A 19,366-nucleotide genomic window follows, 5' to 3' on the forward strand; every position below is an offset into this window, starting at 1 on the left:
AATAAATAATTTATTCTGATAAGCTTGGCTGTCAGGTAGACAAGTCTCAAGCTAGGTCTGGTTTGTGCAGTACATTCTGTGCCGCTCCTTCCTCCTCAGGGGAGGACTCCTCACACTCTCACCCTGCTCCAGCGTGGGGTCCCTCCCACGGCAGACAGTCCTCCACGAACTTCTCCAACGTGGGTCCTTCCCACGGGCTGCAGTTCTTCACGAACTGCTCCAGCGTGGGTCCCTCCCACGGGGTGCAGCCCTTCAGGAGCAGCCTGCTCCAGCGTGGGTCCCCCACGGGGTCACAAGCCCTGCCAGCAAACCTGCTCCAGCATGGGCTCCTCTCGCTCCACGGGCCCACAGGTCCTGCCAGGAGCCTGCTCCAGCATGGGCTTCCCATGGGGTCACAGCCTCCTTGGGGCACATCCCCCTGCTGCGGCGTGGGGTCCTCCCCGGGTGCAGGTGGATCTCTGCTCCCCTGTGGGCCTCCATGGGTGCAGGGGCACAGCTGCCTCACCAGGGGCTGCGCCAGGGGTGCAGGGGAATCTCTGCTCCAGTGCCTGGAGCACCTCCTGCCCTCCTGCTGCACTGGCCTTGGGGTCTGCATGGTTGTTTCTCTTAGATATTCTCACTCCTCACTCCAGCTACAGTTTTGTGTCTCGTTTTTTTTCCCCCTTCTTAAATACGTTATCCCAGAGGTGCTACCACCGTCGCTGATTGGCTCGGCCTTGGGCAGCAGTGGGTCCGTCTTGGAGCTGGCTGGCATTGGCTCTGTCGGACACAGGGGAAGCTTCTGCCATGTTCTCACAGAAGCCCCCCCTGTAGCCTCCCCGCTACTGAAACCTTGCCACACAAACCCAATACAGCATACATGTCTCATGTATGCCTCTCGATTAGGGAAAAATGCAAATGCTTGCATTTCATTGAGTTAATTTTGCTGCATGCTGAAAGTCCACAGAAGTGGTTAATGCATGCATACTTGCAGATGTGCTGTAAATGTTTATCTTTGAAAATTTTGATGTAACTTCCCTCCATAGTGCTATATGCATTAAGATGTTCCCTAATTCTTACCTCCTTAAGTCTTATGACTCATTACTTAAGGAGTAAACCATGCTTGTAAGCCAGAGGGGAGGAATTTGAGAAAAATGACAATTGTATTTTAATGCATAACTGCATGAATTTCAGATGATTTTATATCCACATTTGAGGAACAGATTCCAAAACCAAAGACTACATAGGTCAAACTAATTATTATCTTTCAAGATTGAGCAAAATGATGTATTTCTTCATAGTCAAGGATGTAGCTCAGTAGTTTTGCATGAAGGTTCATAACAAACGTTAGAGAGATACTGCATGAAACAAGAAGGAGAACATGGAGTTATTAAGAAATGAATTATTTGTTCAATTACTTTTTTTGTTTTTTTAGAATGTGAGTTGTGTTTCAGCTTATTCTGTTGCCTTCCCTCTATAGAGAATTTTGTAACAATAAGAACTTTCTTCTCTGGAGCCACACTGACAACTCCTTCAGAGGAGATAGCTGAATGTAGTAATTCTAAATTAATAGAAATTGTTTCCTGCTTGTTGTGGGACATGCTTCTGATGATAAAAAGAAGCTTCTTTAAAAATACCTGGTTTCCTTTGGTTTAAATAAAGAGCTTATACAGAGATAAAGGTGGTCACTACTACTTATGAAATTCAATACGTGATTAGGAGTGTTAATTCATGTCTATATAAATCCTTGCAAAAATTATTTTCTTTAAATTTTTTTCTAGTTTTCTTGCTTAAAAAAACCTAACCCAAACCTGGAGGTGGAAAAAGCAATTAAAAATCCTTACAAAACTTTAACTTCAGTGGGCTTACATCAGCTCTCTAGGAACAGGGAAGAAAAAGAACCAAATGTCCATGGGCACATTCTAGTGTGCTTTTAATTTTATACTGAACATTTGAGTACTCTGGAGGCTGCAGTTGCCTAATGTTGATAGATCATATCAGTGCATGTCTGAGGGGCACAGAAGTGATATGGTAGGAATATTACTTCTACATTATAATTTATCAAGCAGTCATCTTAACAGGTCCTAGCATAGTGTTCAGGGCATCCATCCTGATTGTGATACCCTTAGTGGAACCGAGGTAAAAACTGCAGCACAGCATATGTTGGTCTGTAAAAGCAAATGCTATTGCAGTTAAAATGGCTGTAGAGAGGCAGCTGAGGCCCCTAAACAATGCGCTAGTGCTGTATAGGAGAAGACTATTTTTCAAGAGCACAACAGGACAATACATGACTACATTAAAACCTTTTCACTTTTTCAGCATTGTACCTTTTGATTTCATAATTTCCAATTCCATTTTAACTCTGAAACCTGTACTTCAGCTAATTCATATTTCATAGAAATTTCAAAGACACCTTTCAGACATTTAATAAGTGGTATTTCTTTTCAAGATCTTGTGCACAATATTAAGTGAAGAAATCTCTCTCTCTTTTTTTTTTTTTTTTTTTTAAATCCTTAGAAAGAGTATAGAAAAGATTTGGAAGAAGGGATGAAAGGAAAAGGAATGACAGTGTTTGAAGATACACCAGATTTGATTAGAGTGAAAAACGCAGCTCAGATACTAAATGAGGTATGTTATGCTAGTCAAGGTTATTGATGTCACAGAAAGTTCACTCTCTATGTTATACTCCATTGAAAATATTCCAATTTGTTTTTATATAATCTACAATGAAATACATAAGAATTAAAACTAAGGCTATGTCTGTTTTGCTTTAAGAATATAGAAAAGCTCTGGAAAAAAACCAGCTTATGACAAATATTTCAGATTTTCAGGCAATTAAAAGGTCAATGGAAATTGTTGGTGGGGTCAGTAGACAGTGAAGGGCTGGGAGTGGAAGTGGAAGACTCCTTGGTCTGTGTACTGTCTCCTGAAGACCACCCTGAGGAACTCATGTGCTTGGCAAGCCTGTGTGCTCAGCAGAGCTGCAAGCTCCAAAGCTGGCATGGCTGCAGCTCCTGTGGATGAGCTTGCACAGGCTGCCTGGGAAGCAACAGTGGGGCTGGAAGGTGTGGGGAGGGAAGAGGGAAGGCAAAGCTCATGCTGCACTTAACAGCTTCAAGGAGTCATTCTTTCAGAGCAATACATATTTTATATATTTTATATTAATTTAATATGTATAGATATGTTTATTTGCACGCATGTACATACATAGGCATAAGAACCAAAGGGAATGCCATGCATAGGGCCAACCTTAACACTGTAAACAAGTGCAGGAATATATAGCTGTAACTCCCAGGTTTATCTTTTCCTTGGTGTTTTACACAGTAGGAGGCTAGGAGGAAACATCTGCCATTCCACCTTTAGCAGAGAGGAGGAGAGAGGTGATGTCTTCTCACACATTAACTTACACTTTTTGAAAAAAATGGTGGTTTGGGAAGTAGAGAGTTGTTTCATCACTTTTATTTGCATCAGAGTGAGACAGTGATGGAAGAATGAGTCTTTGCTCTTGTTCTTGTAACTTTATGCTACAATTGATCAGACCTTTGCACTGAATAGAAGGATTTTCTTCTTCTACTAAGTAATGTACAACCTAAAAAATAGTTAACAAACAATAAGGAAAAGTAGGAAGAAAATATTTTAATTATATATGTTTATTTTGGAAAAAAACCCATTTTCCACAGGCGGAGGTAAACTATAATAGAAAAGAATGATTACTACTAGAAATAGCACTGCCTGAGAATCTTTTAATTTTTTATTAAAAAAAAAAGTACAACTGTTGTATACAATGTTTCAGTATTATATTTTAATATCATTTGCTGATGAACAAAAACTATATCCTTGCTTGGATAAACTGAAGATGAAATATTTATTTGTTTCCTGGTTATTGGTTATTTATAATTTATGTTGTGGGGAAAAAGTAGCAATCATGGATGAGTACTGCCACTTGCCTAATGGCTGTGGTTCAGGAAAGACCTATTAAATGAATAAATTACAACTTCCTGCTCTGAAAGTTCACTGGAAACAATTCTGTATGGTATTAAATTTCTAACATGTAGTCTTTTCATAAATAAAATATTTTCCTAAAAGTGAAATGTGTTTCAATTAGGCTGGCACCAAGTACCAGCTTATTACACTACATTCTGCAGAGCTAAACTTCCCCTTTACGTTACAGGATAATTGTAGCAAGCTGTATGGACTAATTTCCCTCCACCCTCTGCCAAATTAGAAATTCAGTGGTAGAGTTTTGTACATTCATATTTCCTCAAGTTTTCCTCCTGTAGTTTGTTATGTGTTTTCCTGACAAAAGCTTGCCAAGACTCTTGAGTCGGTTAACTTGAGATTTTTGATTGACTCTAAATCTCAAATTGGATCTCTTGTGCAAAAATCTAGCTGTAACTCTCTGGCTATTGTGAATATAAGGTATGAAGTTTTATCTTCACAGAAACAATACAAGAAAGACCTGGAAACTGAAATTAAAGGAAGGGGCATGCAAGTTGGTCCAGATACTCCTGAGATAAGACGAGCCAAGAAAGCTTCTGAAATTGCAAGCGCGGTCAGTACCGTATCTGGTGCAAGCTTTCCATTTGACAGAATGCAACAAATTATTGTCACTGAGAATTCCAGGTAGTGACCAATCAAGGCAGTAGCAATACAAATTTCACTGAATACCTAATCCATTTAGCTGCACAGAGTCTAAAAGTTGCATAATCAACATACAGGGGAAAGTTAAGACCTCCCAGAACTTTGACCTTTTCGTCATCTTTTGCAGGTGGTGCTTGTTCTTCACGAACCATGCCTGGCCTGGGCTGGGCTGTGTTCAGTAGCTGCAGGCCATACTGCTTTTAGGTCTAAATAGCTGCTTGTTTAGTTAGGGCCAAATAATAAGAGTTAGAGAAATGCTAAACCCTTATGACCCCAGTCTTGCAAAGCACAGCTAAGGGAGAAAGTCTCATCTACATGTCTCTGTGATTGTGGCTGCCAAAGCTGGAAAGACAGGTAGATCTGAAAGTCTATGTCAGATTTGAAGTAAGCAGTCTGTTAAAAGAATTTTTTAACTGGTCAGCAGCTATACACCATAGGTGTCTCGTAGATATAACCTATAAAGCTAATGCTGTTGAATCAAAAGTTATTTGGTGTTTAAGAATGCTGTTGGGTAGACTCCCACAGATTAATGTAGGAACAATCCAATAATTTGGCTCAGACATGTGAGTATTTCCAATGCTGTTCTTCTCAGAAAGAATACAAGAAAGACTTGGAGAATGAAATTAAAGGAAAGGGAATGGGAGTGGGCATGGATACCCCTGATATACAACGCGCCAAAAAAGCTTCTGAAATTGTAAGTCAGGTGAGTACAGAATGAATCTCTGAAGATTACTTTGGAAGTAAAACACAGTCAGGTGTTAAAAATACAAAATCTTCGTGAACATACTTGGGCTAAAAGGAATCAGCAATGCACAATAAAAAAAATTCATTTAAAGAAGTCGAAGTATTTATTTTGAAGTCTGACCAGTGCTGTCAGAATAGCTTTGAAGATAGCATGTAGATAGATCCTATAAAGCTAATGCTGTTGAATCAAAAGTTATTTGGTGTTTAAGAATGCTGTTCAGTAGACTCCTGCAGATTAATGTAGGAACAATTTAAGAATTTGGCTGTCAGACATGTATTTCCAATGCTGTTCTTTTCAGAAGGAATACAGGAAAGACTTGGAGAATGAGATTAAAGGAAAGGGAATGGGAGTGGGCATGGATACCCCTGATATACAACGCGCCAAAAAAGCTTCTGAAATTGTAAGTCAGGTGAGTACAGAATGAATCTCTGAAGATTACTTTGGAAGTAAAACACAATGAGGTGTTAAAAATACAAAATCTTCGTGAACATACTTGGGCTAAAAGGAATCAACAATGCACAATAAAAAAAAATCATTTAAAGAAGTTGAAGTATTTATTTTGAAATCTGACCAGTGCTGTCAGAATAGCTTTGAAGACAGCATGTAGATAGATCCTATAAAGCTAATGCTGTTAAATCAAAAGTTATTTGGTGTTTAAGAATGCTGTTCAGTAGACTCCCACAGATTAATGTAGGAACAATTTAAGAATTTGGCTGTCAGACATGTATTTCCAATGCTGTTCTTTTCAGAAGGAATACAGGAAAGACTTGGAGAATGAGATTAAAGGAAAGGGAATGGGAGTGGGCATGGATACCCCTGATATACAACGCGCCAAAAAAGCTTCTGAAATTGTAAGTCAGGTGAGTACAGAATGAATCTCTGAAGGTTACTTTGGAAGTAAAACACAGTCAGGTGTTAAAAATACAAAATCTTCGTGAACATACTTGGGCTAAAAGGAATCAGCAATGCACAATAAAAAAAAAAAAAAAAGAATTAAAGAAATTGAAGTATTTATTTTAAAGTCTGACCAGTGCTGTCAGAATAGCTTTGAAGATACCATGTACAAATAACTGTAGAATTAGTTATGGGTTTTTTTTCCTTCTTTTTTTCTTCAGAAAGAATATAAAAAGGATCTGGAGACTGAAATTATAGGAAAAGGGATTCAAGTTGGCCCATATACTCCTGAAATACAACGGGTCAAAAGGGCTTCAGAAATAGCAAGCCAGGTAGGCATAGTTCAAAGGCTGAGTCTTTTAATTCTGTGTAACAATGAGGGCTTGACATACGTTGCTCAAAATACTTCTCTAGCTCTGTAGAGGCTTTCATACCCATTTTAAATTAATTTACATGTAGTATAAAATCTTACTGCCCGATCCGTATTTGTATCTAGGCCTGTCATGCCATGTAAATTGACTTTAATTGTTTACATCTACTTGCAGGTCTTTTTACATTACCTAATGAGAAGGATATATATATCCTGACAGTGAAGGGAAAATATATAATATACATGAGAATATATTTTTTTATATATATATATTATATATTTTCAGTTTGGGACGCAGTGTCAGTGTCCCACACAGACAGTGATAACAAAAATGTGGAGGAGAGAGATTGAAACAAATACTGTACAATGATGTTGAGGCTCATCAGCAATAAGCATCTTCTGTTGCAGTTTGGATATTCTGAGCCCAAGAAAGCAGGAAATAGACGTTTTCAAATTCTTTTTCAGAAAATGTACAAAGATGAAGCAGATAAGATGCTCTGTAACTATTCTGCTGTCCCAGACACTCCAGAGATGGAGAGGATAAAAAGTACTCAGAAAAACATCAGTTCAGTGAGTAATAGTGCTTCTCTCTTTGCTTGCAACTTTTCAGATATTTTTCAGTTTAAATAGGCTCTCTTGTGCTGCAGCATGAAATAGGGAACTTATGAGTAGATGTCCTTTGAACGATTTGCATAATTTTCCTGGCAAAAGCTGTATCACTCATTTCTTTCAGTAAAAAAATACGCAGCTTTTCTAGGTGTGACACTGTTATTTTGAATCGCTAAACCACTTATACCACCTTGCCAAGCCACAGTTATTTTTAAATGAAGAGCTTTTTTCTTTTTCCATCAAGCCCCAGGAAGCACTTTATTTAAAAGGACAAAAAAATCTAAGGCTTGTTACTATGCGTATAAGATTTTTCATCTGTTTCCTATCATATGTACAGAACGTCAAGATTTGGGTATAAAATTAGAACAGATCAGGTTTCATAAATAAATATGTCTAATGATTTTATGTTATACTGGATATATTTTTTAATTTTATGCTCAACTTAAGTTTCAGTTTATCCCTAAATATAAATTATGAGCTTAGATTTCTAAAATTGCCCAGTTTGGGATGCATTCATTTCCATTTCCTTTTTGGGCCCATTAGTTCTCCTGTTTGTAATTCTGGCTTTGCTTGTAATATAACAGAGAAGAGGAGTAAATATAGCTTCCGGAACCAAAGGTTGTCCAGTTAGTGTCTGTTTTTTATGGCAGACTGAGTAATCCTAATAAAGCCAATGATTTGAGAGAAAGGAATATGAGTTACTTAAATATTTCAGTATTATCCAACACAGATGTTCTTTAACTTCGAGATGCTCTCAGCTTCTCCAGCTCTGCACGAGTACAAGGTCAGTTTGTCTCAGAGGTGTTCACCTGCAGCTATCCCGTATCACTGCAGCTTCACTAGGGCAGTAAGAGCCTGTGGGGAGAGGGGAGAAGAAAAGTCTCTGAGCCTGCTCTAGGCAGCGGTCTCTCCTGTAACGTCTTCCAGCCATTACCTGCCCCTTTTCTTCCTTCAGATGCGAGCAGCTGAAAGCTACATCTTTCTAATAGGAGCTGTTGACAGGCCCGCTGGCCCCAATTTTATTTCTTGTAATCTGTTGCCTCTTGATTTTGAAAGGTGCCCTGCTGCACGGCGTAATGGTGATTAGCACCATATCTCGTGTCACTGGCATCCTAACATGCTACGCCAAAACTCTGTGTAACAGAGGGGATCCAAGCTAGCATCTACTGATCTGCTTTCCTCCCTGCTCCAGTCTTTGATAGCTTTGGAGTACTCAGATAGGTCAGCGGGTCTGGCAGTATGGACTCACTAACAGTTAGATACCAGGCACGTAATAACCTTCCGCACCTTAATTAAGCCTTGACAAGCCTCTGATGCATCTGAACCCCTTGCAGCCCTGTAGGCCAGTCTGAGCTTTCAGTGCCAAGGCTGGCAGTTATTCTTTTTGTTAGTGTAGTAGATAATATGAAATAAAAATATTTTGTCTTTGACGTGATTTGTGTTTGCTTTATTTTGCGATCATTCTTTTTCTGTTTCTGAGCTGGATCCTCCAAATGTAGGAAAGCAGTTTATAGCTGTGATTAAATTACCTTTTCTCTTTCTCTACATTTTAATCTTTCATCGTTCTGTGCAATTTAGATTATAAATGTAGATTACTTTTTACTAAGTTAAGATATACCTGGGAGCAGCCTGAATATAAAAAAAATTAATGACCCCTGATAGGCTTCTGATTTTTGGATTTTGTCTCAAGTATTTTCCTGCCTTAAGGGATAAAAAAAGTGGCTAGCTCTGCAGATAAGATCAGTGCTGCTTTTAGCTCACTAGTTCATTTGGCAGATGATTTACAATAGGATATTTACTGCACAGTCATCTCTTTCATAGAAAAATTCCCAGCTCCAACATTTTTTACCACTCCCTCCTTGATAGAGGAGAAAAGTATATTTTAGTTCAGTCCACTATGTAAATCATTCTACCTTGTACTGACATGTTGGTGCAGAAGAATTTTCAAGTTCTTACTCATAAACTGGTAAAACAAAATTCTAAATTGTTAAAGGTTTTCCAAATATTTAAAAAATGAGTTATGGACATAAATAATTCACTCTCCTCTAGAATATTTGGCAGTACTGGTCACCCTAGGTTACAGAGGACTTCAAGAAAGTAGAAGTGCACCAAGAATGATGTTTTGTTGTTTAAGGTTTATTGATAGGAAAAAAAAAAGTTAAATAAATCTTGGTTTAAGAAAGGAAGAAATACTAAATGGTAAAGATGTATTTTATGAACTCCAGGGTCAGACCTGTTTTTACACTACCAGCCTGGAAATACTTACTGGAATGGCAACAGCTGTGACACCAAATACTGAAATTCAAATACAACTTCTTTAGGAGTTTTGCGGCATGAACTGGTGCTCCATGGTTATTTAAATTATAGCCACATTTGGAATTAGTGGAGCAGTTATTTACTGTCTCTTTCAGTAACTTTGAATGATTGATTCTACTGACGCGCTTTGAGTTTTGTGCTTTACTGAAACAATTGAAATAGAGAGAAGAATTACATGAACAGCATGTGTATCTTTTCAGAAGTGAGCTTTGTTTTTAGATGCAGTCCTTAGCTTTCTGGCTTGAACCCAGAAATCAAAAAATTGCATGACTTGGATTGTAGGTCCGGCTGTTCTGGTTATTTTGTGATGAATATGACAATTTTCTAGTTTGCTAAATTAGAAATAATAATATATGTTCACTTCTCAGAATATTTTAAGATCTGAAGATTAAAAAAACAATTCAAATCTTGCATGTACATGCACGTTCAAATACATCGAAATGAGTGAGATTACTCAAGCATAGAGTTGCATTTGTAAACGTTTATAGATTATGAATTAAATTTTAATATTATTTCCAAAGTTAAAACTATCATTACAAATAGTTACAAATGTTTGAGGTCAGTCTAAAGGACAATAATAGATTATCTGGGTTACAGTTGAAAACAAACAGAATGTTAGTATTTTTATTGATAATTGGTCTGATTTATGAAAAATTGAAGTAATCGCTTTCTTAGTGAGACTTATAGTCAGACCAATTTGGAACTTGAAAAATTTCCCAACTTGTACTTGCATTGCTAACAGTCTCACAATTACTTTCTTTTGGGGAAATGAAGGTGTTTTATAAGAAGGAAGTAGGAGCTGGCACAGCTGTAAAAGAGACTCCAGAGATTGAAAGAGTAAAGAAAAATCAACAGAATATTAGTTCGGTAAGTGTTATTAGCATTAATTATTCTTATGTGAGTAAATGGTAGTCAATTTTTTTCCATCCTGTTTACTAAAAATTCTACATTTTCATATCACACATCTCATTCAAATACCGCTCCACTGGATTTTGCATATAGAGCTCCATTCTAGCAGAGTTAGAGCTCCACTTAGTTCTTCTCTGTTCAAAGGTAAAGTTTCATATTGAAGCATCATGAAAAATAGGAAAAACTTTTAACTAAATATTTGAGGAAAGAGTTTTGTTTTTCAAGAGTGAGAAACATGAAATGTATTTCCCAATATGACAGACTGAACACCAGTTCTAATTTGCAATTTAGAAAAATATCACAAAAAAGAAAATCTGTCAAGTTTCTGTAGAGTCCGCATGTATTACATAGGGGTTGGTACAGTTTGCATTTCAAGAAGAGGAAAATTATGTCCAGACTCAAGCTATGTGAAAAGCTGGAGGGTTTGTGCCTCTTTACATGCTGATGACAAGTTGATCTGTGGATCTGATGAGACTGTTTCTGAATTGATATAGTTTATCTGTGGATGCTCAATGTCTTTGGCACTTTAATGGGCAACTAAAAATAAAATATCAAAATGAGAGTTTTCTACAAGTAGAACATGCTCTTCTGATAAAACCGTGGCGTTTTGGAAAAACGTGGTGAAGTGACTGCCAAGCAAGAAAACATTTGTAGCTGCATTGTTCACTTGTTTGGAATTTTTGGTGCAGAGTCCTCTGGGACCATTTTTATGTTTGTGACATGACTTTTCTGATGATCAGATGCTGTTTTAAAAATAAGGTTTGAAAGTAATGCATAGACGTGGCACTAGCTTGTGTTTAAATATTAGTTGAAATCCAAATTAGAGACTCTGGACATCTATTTTACTGGAATTTCCTTATGTACCAAGTAGTGTTAAATACTGCGTTTCCCACCAAAGTAAGGTCAGGTAGGGAATTTCCATACAATTTTGAAAAACTCATATTTTCCCTGGAATGTTTCCCTGCTCCATCCATCACTTTTCATCTTGTCATTTTGAGTCACAGTGCAATTTGAAGATTCGGTACAAGCTATCATGTGTCCTAAATCCTGAAATAGTGTTTCTGGTTGGGAAGCTGTAGGTTTTCTTGGTTTGAGGGTGGGGTATTTTTGTTGTTGTTTTTTGCTTTTTTTTGTTTATTCCCCACCCCCCATTATATTTTTGGGTGTTTTTTTTAGCCGGATTGGTACTGGTGTTCTAGAAACAAAAATCTAATCTCGTTACCTATTTGATTTTCAGTTACCATAGACATCTATTTTGAGAGTAGTCACACACACAGAGGCTTAATAGGAGTACTCTTACTCTAATGCTTTTTCTCAATACCTTTCAAAATGAAATGGAAAAATAGTGTACCGTGCTCTTGCTGGTTTAGAAATCCTAAATAGTGGTGAAGAGGGGAAAATGAAAGGTGGATCAGTATGCTAGTAAACACACTTGAACAAAAGCATATCAAGAGAAACACAAAATGCATTAGTGGTTTAGTGGTTTGATATATCATGGCCTTTACCTTGCTAGTCTGTGTATAGAGTTAAAATTTTACAAAAGGTATTTTATTATATGTAGTGTATTTGAGATTACTTAAGTCTTGTATAATATTTATTAAAAGTGTAGAATGCCAAATTTGAAACCAAAGTGCAGGAAAGTTTTAAATTATATGTCAGTAAGAGAGAAATTATATTGTGCAGTAAGAGGGAAATTATATTGTCTAATTTACAGGAGTCCCAAAGGAAGGGTAAATTACACCAATTTTGATGCCATTAGATTTAAACATTTTACACATATCTTTGAATTTATCCAGAAGGACTTAGGACAGCTTTAAAACTATTTGCTGAGCTAAATGAAACTATGGAATATGAAGCACATCTGCAGTGCAAAAAACCCCAGAATACCAAACCAAAATAACACTCACTGTAAAACCAAACCATGCAAAAAAGTCTGTTGCATCATGTTCTGAGAGTGATGAGATTCTTCCAAATGACATATATTGGAGACAAAGATCAGAACAGTCTGTTTTCAAATCCTAAAAACCAATGTGGTGACAGCCAAGGGGTTGAGCTCATCTCACCTGTTGTGATGATTGGTTTGGAAGAAGCAGCCTCCTAAATAGTTGGAGTCAAGATCTCACAGAACTTTAAAAGCAAACACCAGGCCCATGGACTGTAACTGAATCTGAACTGAGAAGCTACAAATAACTAAGGATTTTTTAAAAGCTTGTTTGTACTGGGGGACAGGCAGGGCTGGACACAGCGCCGGGAAGAAGGCTTTTGGGCGAAGATTGTAATCGTGTTTTTGTTTGTGTGAAATCCATGAGGAAACCCCTGTGATATGTCAGTCAACACCACAAAGCTGGGGTCTGATTAAAACTCAAGCAACGGACATTTTGAAGCATTTTAAGGACTAGTAGCACTGCCAATTCTTAAGCTTACCTAATAGTCTCTATTAAAAGAACCTTTTTTTCCAGTGGTTTAGTACTTCTGCCAGTCCTAAACTGTCTGGACTGAAATTTTCCATTCCTGGTCTGTGCTTTGGGCTGGTTTGGGTTTATTTATTTATTTATTTCTAAATTTCAGCCAAAGCAGCTTCCAAGTATGAACTTAGAGAAAAACAAGTTGTTTTGTCTGTGTTAAAAAATTTGGCACTCTGCAGAAGTGCCATGTCTTGGAGAAGAGAGTTGAAAATTATCTACTAAGTGACATTTGGTACAGTGGATTTGGGAAAAAAGAGGCCAGGGGTGAGGAACTGAAGGTGTAGAAGGGCTTGGTCAAAGTGGAAAGGCCACATGTGGGGAAAGATGGGCAGACTGGTGTGTTCCTGTGCATAGGTGCTTCCTTCCAGAAGAGCTGAGACAGAACCCAAGGTCGTTTAGACTCATCACTCCCTCACTGTCAGCGTGTATCTGAGGTACCCTTGGTCAAATATTTTCCCTTTAATGATGGTGTCTACAGAGGTAGCAAACTATGATTGTTCTCATGGGTTTGTGCAGTCGATCTAAACAAACCACAAGGGGCTTAAGATGAAGGCACACAAAGGGATGTACATTTGTAGTTTTTTAAATCATGAGAAATTGCCTCCCCAAGAGGTACCTTTAGGGAGTATTAGTAAGGTCACTAAGTCAATGCTCAAAAGCAAGCACCTGAATTCAAGTGCCTGTGTCTAGACCTGATGATCCATTGCCAAAGTGTATGATTTTATACTTTGCCATGGAGGCGGATCTGCTCTGGTTTTCTGTTTTGCAAACTACAGTTCAATGGGAATACTCATTTGAATGCAGGTGCTGTATAATCCTATGTTTTTTACAATTATGTAGCCAGATTAGCTGTTACTTGTCTATGCTCTCTAGTAAAAATAGTACTTTTCCTTGTCACAATTCCTTTTTTCCTCATTTCACAGCAAAATTAGTGAATTAATGTGTGTGAAAAACTCAGATGCTTTAGCGAGGAGCAACACAGAAAACTTCCTGAAGAAATCAGTAATTCTGTCATCAAAGCAGGACCTTAGAGCAGTTAAAGAAATAAAAAAAGCAGTCACGGTCTGCATGCAAACGACTCACTAAGTAAGGGTCATTGATTATGTGTAATGAGTGAGGCAGAATTCTCTTGAGAAAAACAGCTTTTGATAATAGATAAAGAAGATTGTAAAGCACTTAAAGGAAAAGAATGAAGTAGTGTAAGATATATTAAAAGCTGTATATGGAGCATATTTGTGCAAGGGGCAAAACTAAGGTTACATTTAAGTTAATTGTGTCATTTTCTGATTTTTGAGTCCTTGATTTTACAGCCTTGAAATGTATTTAACAGAAGTTTTGTATGCCACATTAATATGACTGTACAAATTGATTCATTATGATGTTCCCTTGTTCTTAAAGTACTTTTCCTTCCTTGAGTCTTGCTAATGAAAAATATTTCCAACTGTTATGTATCACTGCACGCACAATTTTGAATGTTTTTGTGAATTTTGCTGTTTTATTACCATTGTAAAGAAAAAGAAAGCATGCCATATCACTGTAAAGGATGGCATGGTCTACAGGTATTGTTTATTTTATGGTGGCATAAGTGATTTGAAGCTGAACGTGCTGAATACTGGACAGGTATTTAGTAACAGACGTTGAGACAAAGACAATGCACAGATTTTTCCTAGATGACCCTTTTGGATAGCATATGGAAAACCAGAAAATATGATGCCTTCCTTTTTAGTACCACATCCACTTAACCTTACAGTTCTTTCTCATTTAGTTGAATTCCAGTTTTGGTACATATGGTGTATAATTGAAGAAATTCTAGTTCTGTGCATCTTTCAAATTATGGAGTCTACCATATCCAAACATACTGCTCTTTAGAAAAGATTAAACGTGGCAAAAGCAACAGTAAATATCTGACAGCATCTTCAAAAGCATCATCCATCCAAACATCTGCATTCTCCCTGATGTGTCTGTGTGAGTTTTTAGAGAACTTGAACGAGACTTTGAAGTCATCCACCCTTTTAAGAACACATCTGTGAAATGTTTGGTTTCTGAAATGGACTGGTAGACTCCGTAGCAAGATAATAGCAAGACCAAGTCATTGTCAGAGTGATGCAGATCTCCAAGTAGTATATGGAGCATCCCAATTATCATGAAGATAGCCACAATCTCATGTGATGCATATTCCTTCTGTAAGAGTCTTAGGATATTAGGCTTGTTATATGCACACTGCTGCATTGTATCAAACAAGATGCATTGGAGACCCTAGCATCCTGTTTCAAATATTAAATATAACTGTTTCTTTTCAGGTCAATAGTGTTGATAGGTGTGGCCTAGCTGTGCAGTATGTGTAAGGGAGAGATTACAAAATGTTTGTTGTGTTTTAGTGCTTGTCTGTATCTTCTTTAAATTGCTAATATTTTGTAATATTTATTGTGCAGATTAAATACAAGGAAGAAATTCAGCATGCAACTATTATTTCTGACCCACCCGAATTAAGGAGAGTTAAGGAAAACCAGAAGAATATTAGCAATGTGTGACCCATTTTCATTGTTTGCACACTTCTCTCTGCTGTATTAACTGTGTTTGTGCCTCACTGAATATCTGTGGTGTTTGTGCTAGTTCCTGTTTGTCCACAAAGCCTAATTTAATCAATTAACAGTAAAATGATAACTCCTTAGCCTTGCACTTTGATTAGCATCAATGAGAGTGAAGTATTCCTGTTGTATCAGTTGTCTGTGTCTGAAATAGAACTGCAAGAGGGTGAGTACTAAGTATTGTGTGGAAACATGTGGGTGTTTATTAAGGAATGGTATTTTCCATCCAAATGCAATGTGCTTTTTAATGATGTCTAACATACTGTGGTATTTCTGTTACTCGGAAGTCTCTGTGTAATATCTTCTACCATGTTTGCTATAGGTTCAGTACAAAGAACAGCTCTGCAAAGCTACACCTGTGAGCGTCACCCCTGAGATCGAAAGAGTCAAGAGGAATCAAGAGAATGTCAGCATGGGAAGTTGCTCTCATTTAATCCTTTGTATAATTTTTGGGTGCAGAGGATGAGTACAAAGTTCTGCCTCCAGAAGCTGTGCCTTTTCTTTAGTTAGGTGCAGGCTCAGTAATGGAATTCCTTGAAAACCCTCTTTTAGGAAGCAGTCATGAATAACCATTGCTTGGTATGGGAAATGGCACGTGATTTTTTTTTTTTTTTCACTCAGCAGAGTATCCTTTTCCAGCTTTTTATTTTCCTTTGCTTTGTAAAAAACTGGCTACAGTTGTACTCAAACTCCAGCTCTCTTACTTGTCTCTTTCTGGTTCCTCAGTAACCTTCTTATCAGAGTTTAGTATTTAATGGCTGACATTACCATTAGAAAGTCATACTGTTTGCAGGAACCCAGGGAAGAAGGCAAGGACTTTTGGAGCACGCTGCTGCCTTCCTGCATTGTTGAAATTGTACCCCATTAATGAGTCTTTGAGAAACCAGCCCTTCTCCTCGCTGGGAACTTCCATCAACAGCTGTATTTCATGGGGCTACAAATAGCTACAATGGGGGGTTTTCTGCCATGTTCCCCAAATTAATTTAGGGTTACAATTTAAAAGAATACTGTCCCTCTAACTTAAGTGTATGCTATTTATTCCTGGATTTATGTTGATAAATCTAACTCTCCTAAAATGCATGCTGTTCCAACAAACCAGTCTGTGTAGTTGTTCTACTCACATCATTGTTTACCTTTCACCAATTTTTGTGTTGTGCAAATTTCATTGGAAAGTTTAAATTCTCTTTCAGGTCACTGGAATAGCTTTGCATGAAGATTCTTTAACTTCAATGTTTCTAGAAACATTAAGTCTTGAATAATCATTTTACCTTTACAAATGTCAGTTTGCAAGTTTAATCCATTTGATAACTTACCATAATTTTTATAAGATGTTAATTTTTCAATTGGAATATGTTGATGTGGACAGACCAAAACTGTGTTGTGTGGGAAGACAATTGCTTGAACAATATGTATGTTACTGCTGCAGTGCACTGCAGTTATGAGCATAATGTATCAACACAGTTATCCTTATCACACAAACCCAAGAGCTTATTTAAAAAAGGGAAAAAAAAAAGTTTTGTATGGAAACATTTATTTTACATAAAACTATACGGATTGGCATAAATCATGCAAGAATCTCTAATTATTTATTAAATGTTTACCGTATCTGACTTCCCAGTATTTGGGGCCAGGGTTAACATTAGACTGATTGGTTTGTCAATGCCACGTCCTATCCTTTATCTACTTTAGATACTGATCCTGCCTTGAGTGTGCATTTGGTTAATGCATCATTGCTACAAGTGTATTTTGTTAAAAAGCAATAGAGGGGATATTCCTACAGTATATTTAAATAAACACATGGTGAAATTTAGGCAGTTGGATTCAATTGGCAGTTGTCTGATATATTGCACCCACTGTGTTTAATCACCTTTGAATATATAGAGTATAAAAGTTAGAACATTGATGGTATTCTTATGGAATCTCCGTGTCTGGACAAATACACGTTTACAGTGGACATTGCTGTTTTTCATGGTTTTTTTTTCATGAGTTTTTCATGTGCATGCTTGAATTTACTGCATTATTTGTGGCTTACCCCATTCCAAACATAAGATATTTCTCTATAGAGCCAAGCACCAGTGTGGTAAATGTCAAGGTGTTGTGTGCATATATGTGTATATATCAACACAAATGCGTCAATAAGACTATACAGAAAGAATTCAAGGTTATGCTTCAAAAATCAAGTTTTATAAGCTTTAATAAACTTCAGATGCATTTTAGCTTTCCAGTTGTTTCCTGAATGACCTTTTAAATCATACATTTTAATGTAAAACAATGTAATATTGCTTTAGCTGAAATAGTATGTACCATTTTATTCTGTTAATAGGTTCACTACAGAGAGCAGCCTGGCAAAGCTACCGCTGTGAGTGTCACTCCTGAGATAGAGAGAGTCAAGAAGAATCAAGACAATATCAGCTCGGCAAGTTATTTGAATCTTTTTGTCATTTAGATTTTCAGTCATTGTAGAAATATAACAAGGATATGCTTTTCCATTTAGATTTGATGTGTCAAATCCAACTGCATCATACACTGAATGGATTTTTTTTTTTTTTTTTTTAATCCTTTGAGTACATGCGCTGCACATATGGGCAACAAAAATATTCAGACTTGCCTGGTTATTCTTGCAAAAAAAGTAAGTGGTTGTGTTGGCACCAGTATTTTTTGAGGAGAGAGTCAGTAGAGGTCAGTAATTCTTTAGTTTTAGTTGCTGGATTGCAGCAGTAAATTACAGTAAAGAACAAAGGAAATGAGAATTTAACATTATTGCAAATTTCATTTTTTTTAATGATTCAAAGCATGAAAGTGTGTAGTCATCCATTCCACTCTGCGACATGCCACCTTTGTTAGAGCTGAGTAGTCCTAAATAGATCCTGTTACTAAACACTAAAGAGTAAAATACTATATTTTTCTTGGCTTTTATGATATTACTTACCCTTTTTTTTTTTTTTTTTCTTTTTTAATTGCCACTACAGTGGTGTAAGAAGCAGCAGACAGTTCTAATAAGGAGCAAGGAAGAAGTCAAAACAGCGTGGTGAAGTAAAGGACCAGACTAGTTACATTATAGTCTGTGTCTTCAAGAGTGAAACAAAATCAGTGACAAAGCCCCTGCAGATCGTAAATAGAACAGGTTTCATGCAGAGCCACTGTTTCAAGGTGGCAGAAGAGAATTAATAGTAGTGAACACTTTAGAACTGAGTGCAGGAGTGAAAAGTAAAGTAGGTTGGATTTGTCAGAGGATTTGTCTAAGGACAAAGGAACAGAATCTGACCTTGTAACTACATATGTCTTAAGTACGTTCTTAAAATGCTCATGCATATTTACTGAAGTTTTTAGGTGCATAGTTAAAAATAAGAGGAAAACTTCCTAATAATTCTAGGCTTTACATAATTGGTTTTATTTCTGAAAATTAAGCTTTTTTTTCCAAGTGCGTCCTTCACTTTGTTTCTCAAGATTTACAGGGATAAATACTCCTCTATGTTAATGAACAGTAGATTAAAACCAAACTATGTTGGCTGTAATTATTCTGTCCAGAAGATGCCTTATATTCAAAAGCATATGTAGCTGAATATATTTGCTAAGAAAATTTATTATTTAATTAAGAAGGGTTTGAAGAATATGCGGTACCATATATTTCTGTCTCTCTGTACATTAACTCAAACTTACTTATGAAACATAAACACCAAATCTCATATTTTCAAAGGTGTGTTGTGCTTAGCTAATATGTAATTTTAAGAAGGGTTAGACAATTTCAGTACTTGGTTTCTGTCATCACAAATGTGTGTTGAAATAGATTTGCACAACTGATTTGAGAGGTAATACCTTGAGTGTGGATATATAGCTAAATCTAAAATAT

General features: G+C 36.9%; 1 protein-coding gene across 1 annotated transcript in view; it reads left to right on the plus strand.

Moving 5' to 3' along the window:
* Positions 1-19,366, plus strand: part of NEBL (nebulette) — a 94,246-nt gene that overhangs the window by 40,751 nt on the left and 34,129 nt on the right. Inside the window, exons 13-21 of the mRNA XM_075728155.1 lie at positions 4,421-4,531; positions 5,213-5,323; positions 5,664-5,774; positions 6,115-6,225; positions 7,095-7,199; positions 10,329-10,421; positions 15,361-15,453; positions 15,839-15,922; positions 17,840-17,932. Of these exons, the coding sequence (XP_075584270.1) occupies positions 4,421-4,531; positions 5,213-5,323; positions 5,664-5,774; positions 6,115-6,225; positions 7,095-7,199; positions 10,329-10,421; positions 15,361-15,453; positions 15,839-15,922; positions 17,840-17,932 (912 nt within the window). The remainder of the gene's footprint in view (positions 1-4,420; positions 4,532-5,212; positions 5,324-5,663; positions 5,775-6,114; positions 6,226-7,094; positions 7,200-10,328; positions 10,422-15,360; positions 15,454-15,838; positions 15,923-17,839; positions 17,933-19,366) is intronic.

The sequence above is a fragment of the Pelecanus crispus genome, chromosome 2, assembly GCF_030463565.1.
Source record: "Pelecanus crispus isolate bPelCri1 chromosome 2, bPelCri1.pri, whole genome shotgun sequence".
Taxonomy (NCBI): domain Eukaryota; kingdom Metazoa; phylum Chordata; class Aves; order Pelecaniformes; family Pelecanidae; genus Pelecanus; species Pelecanus crispus.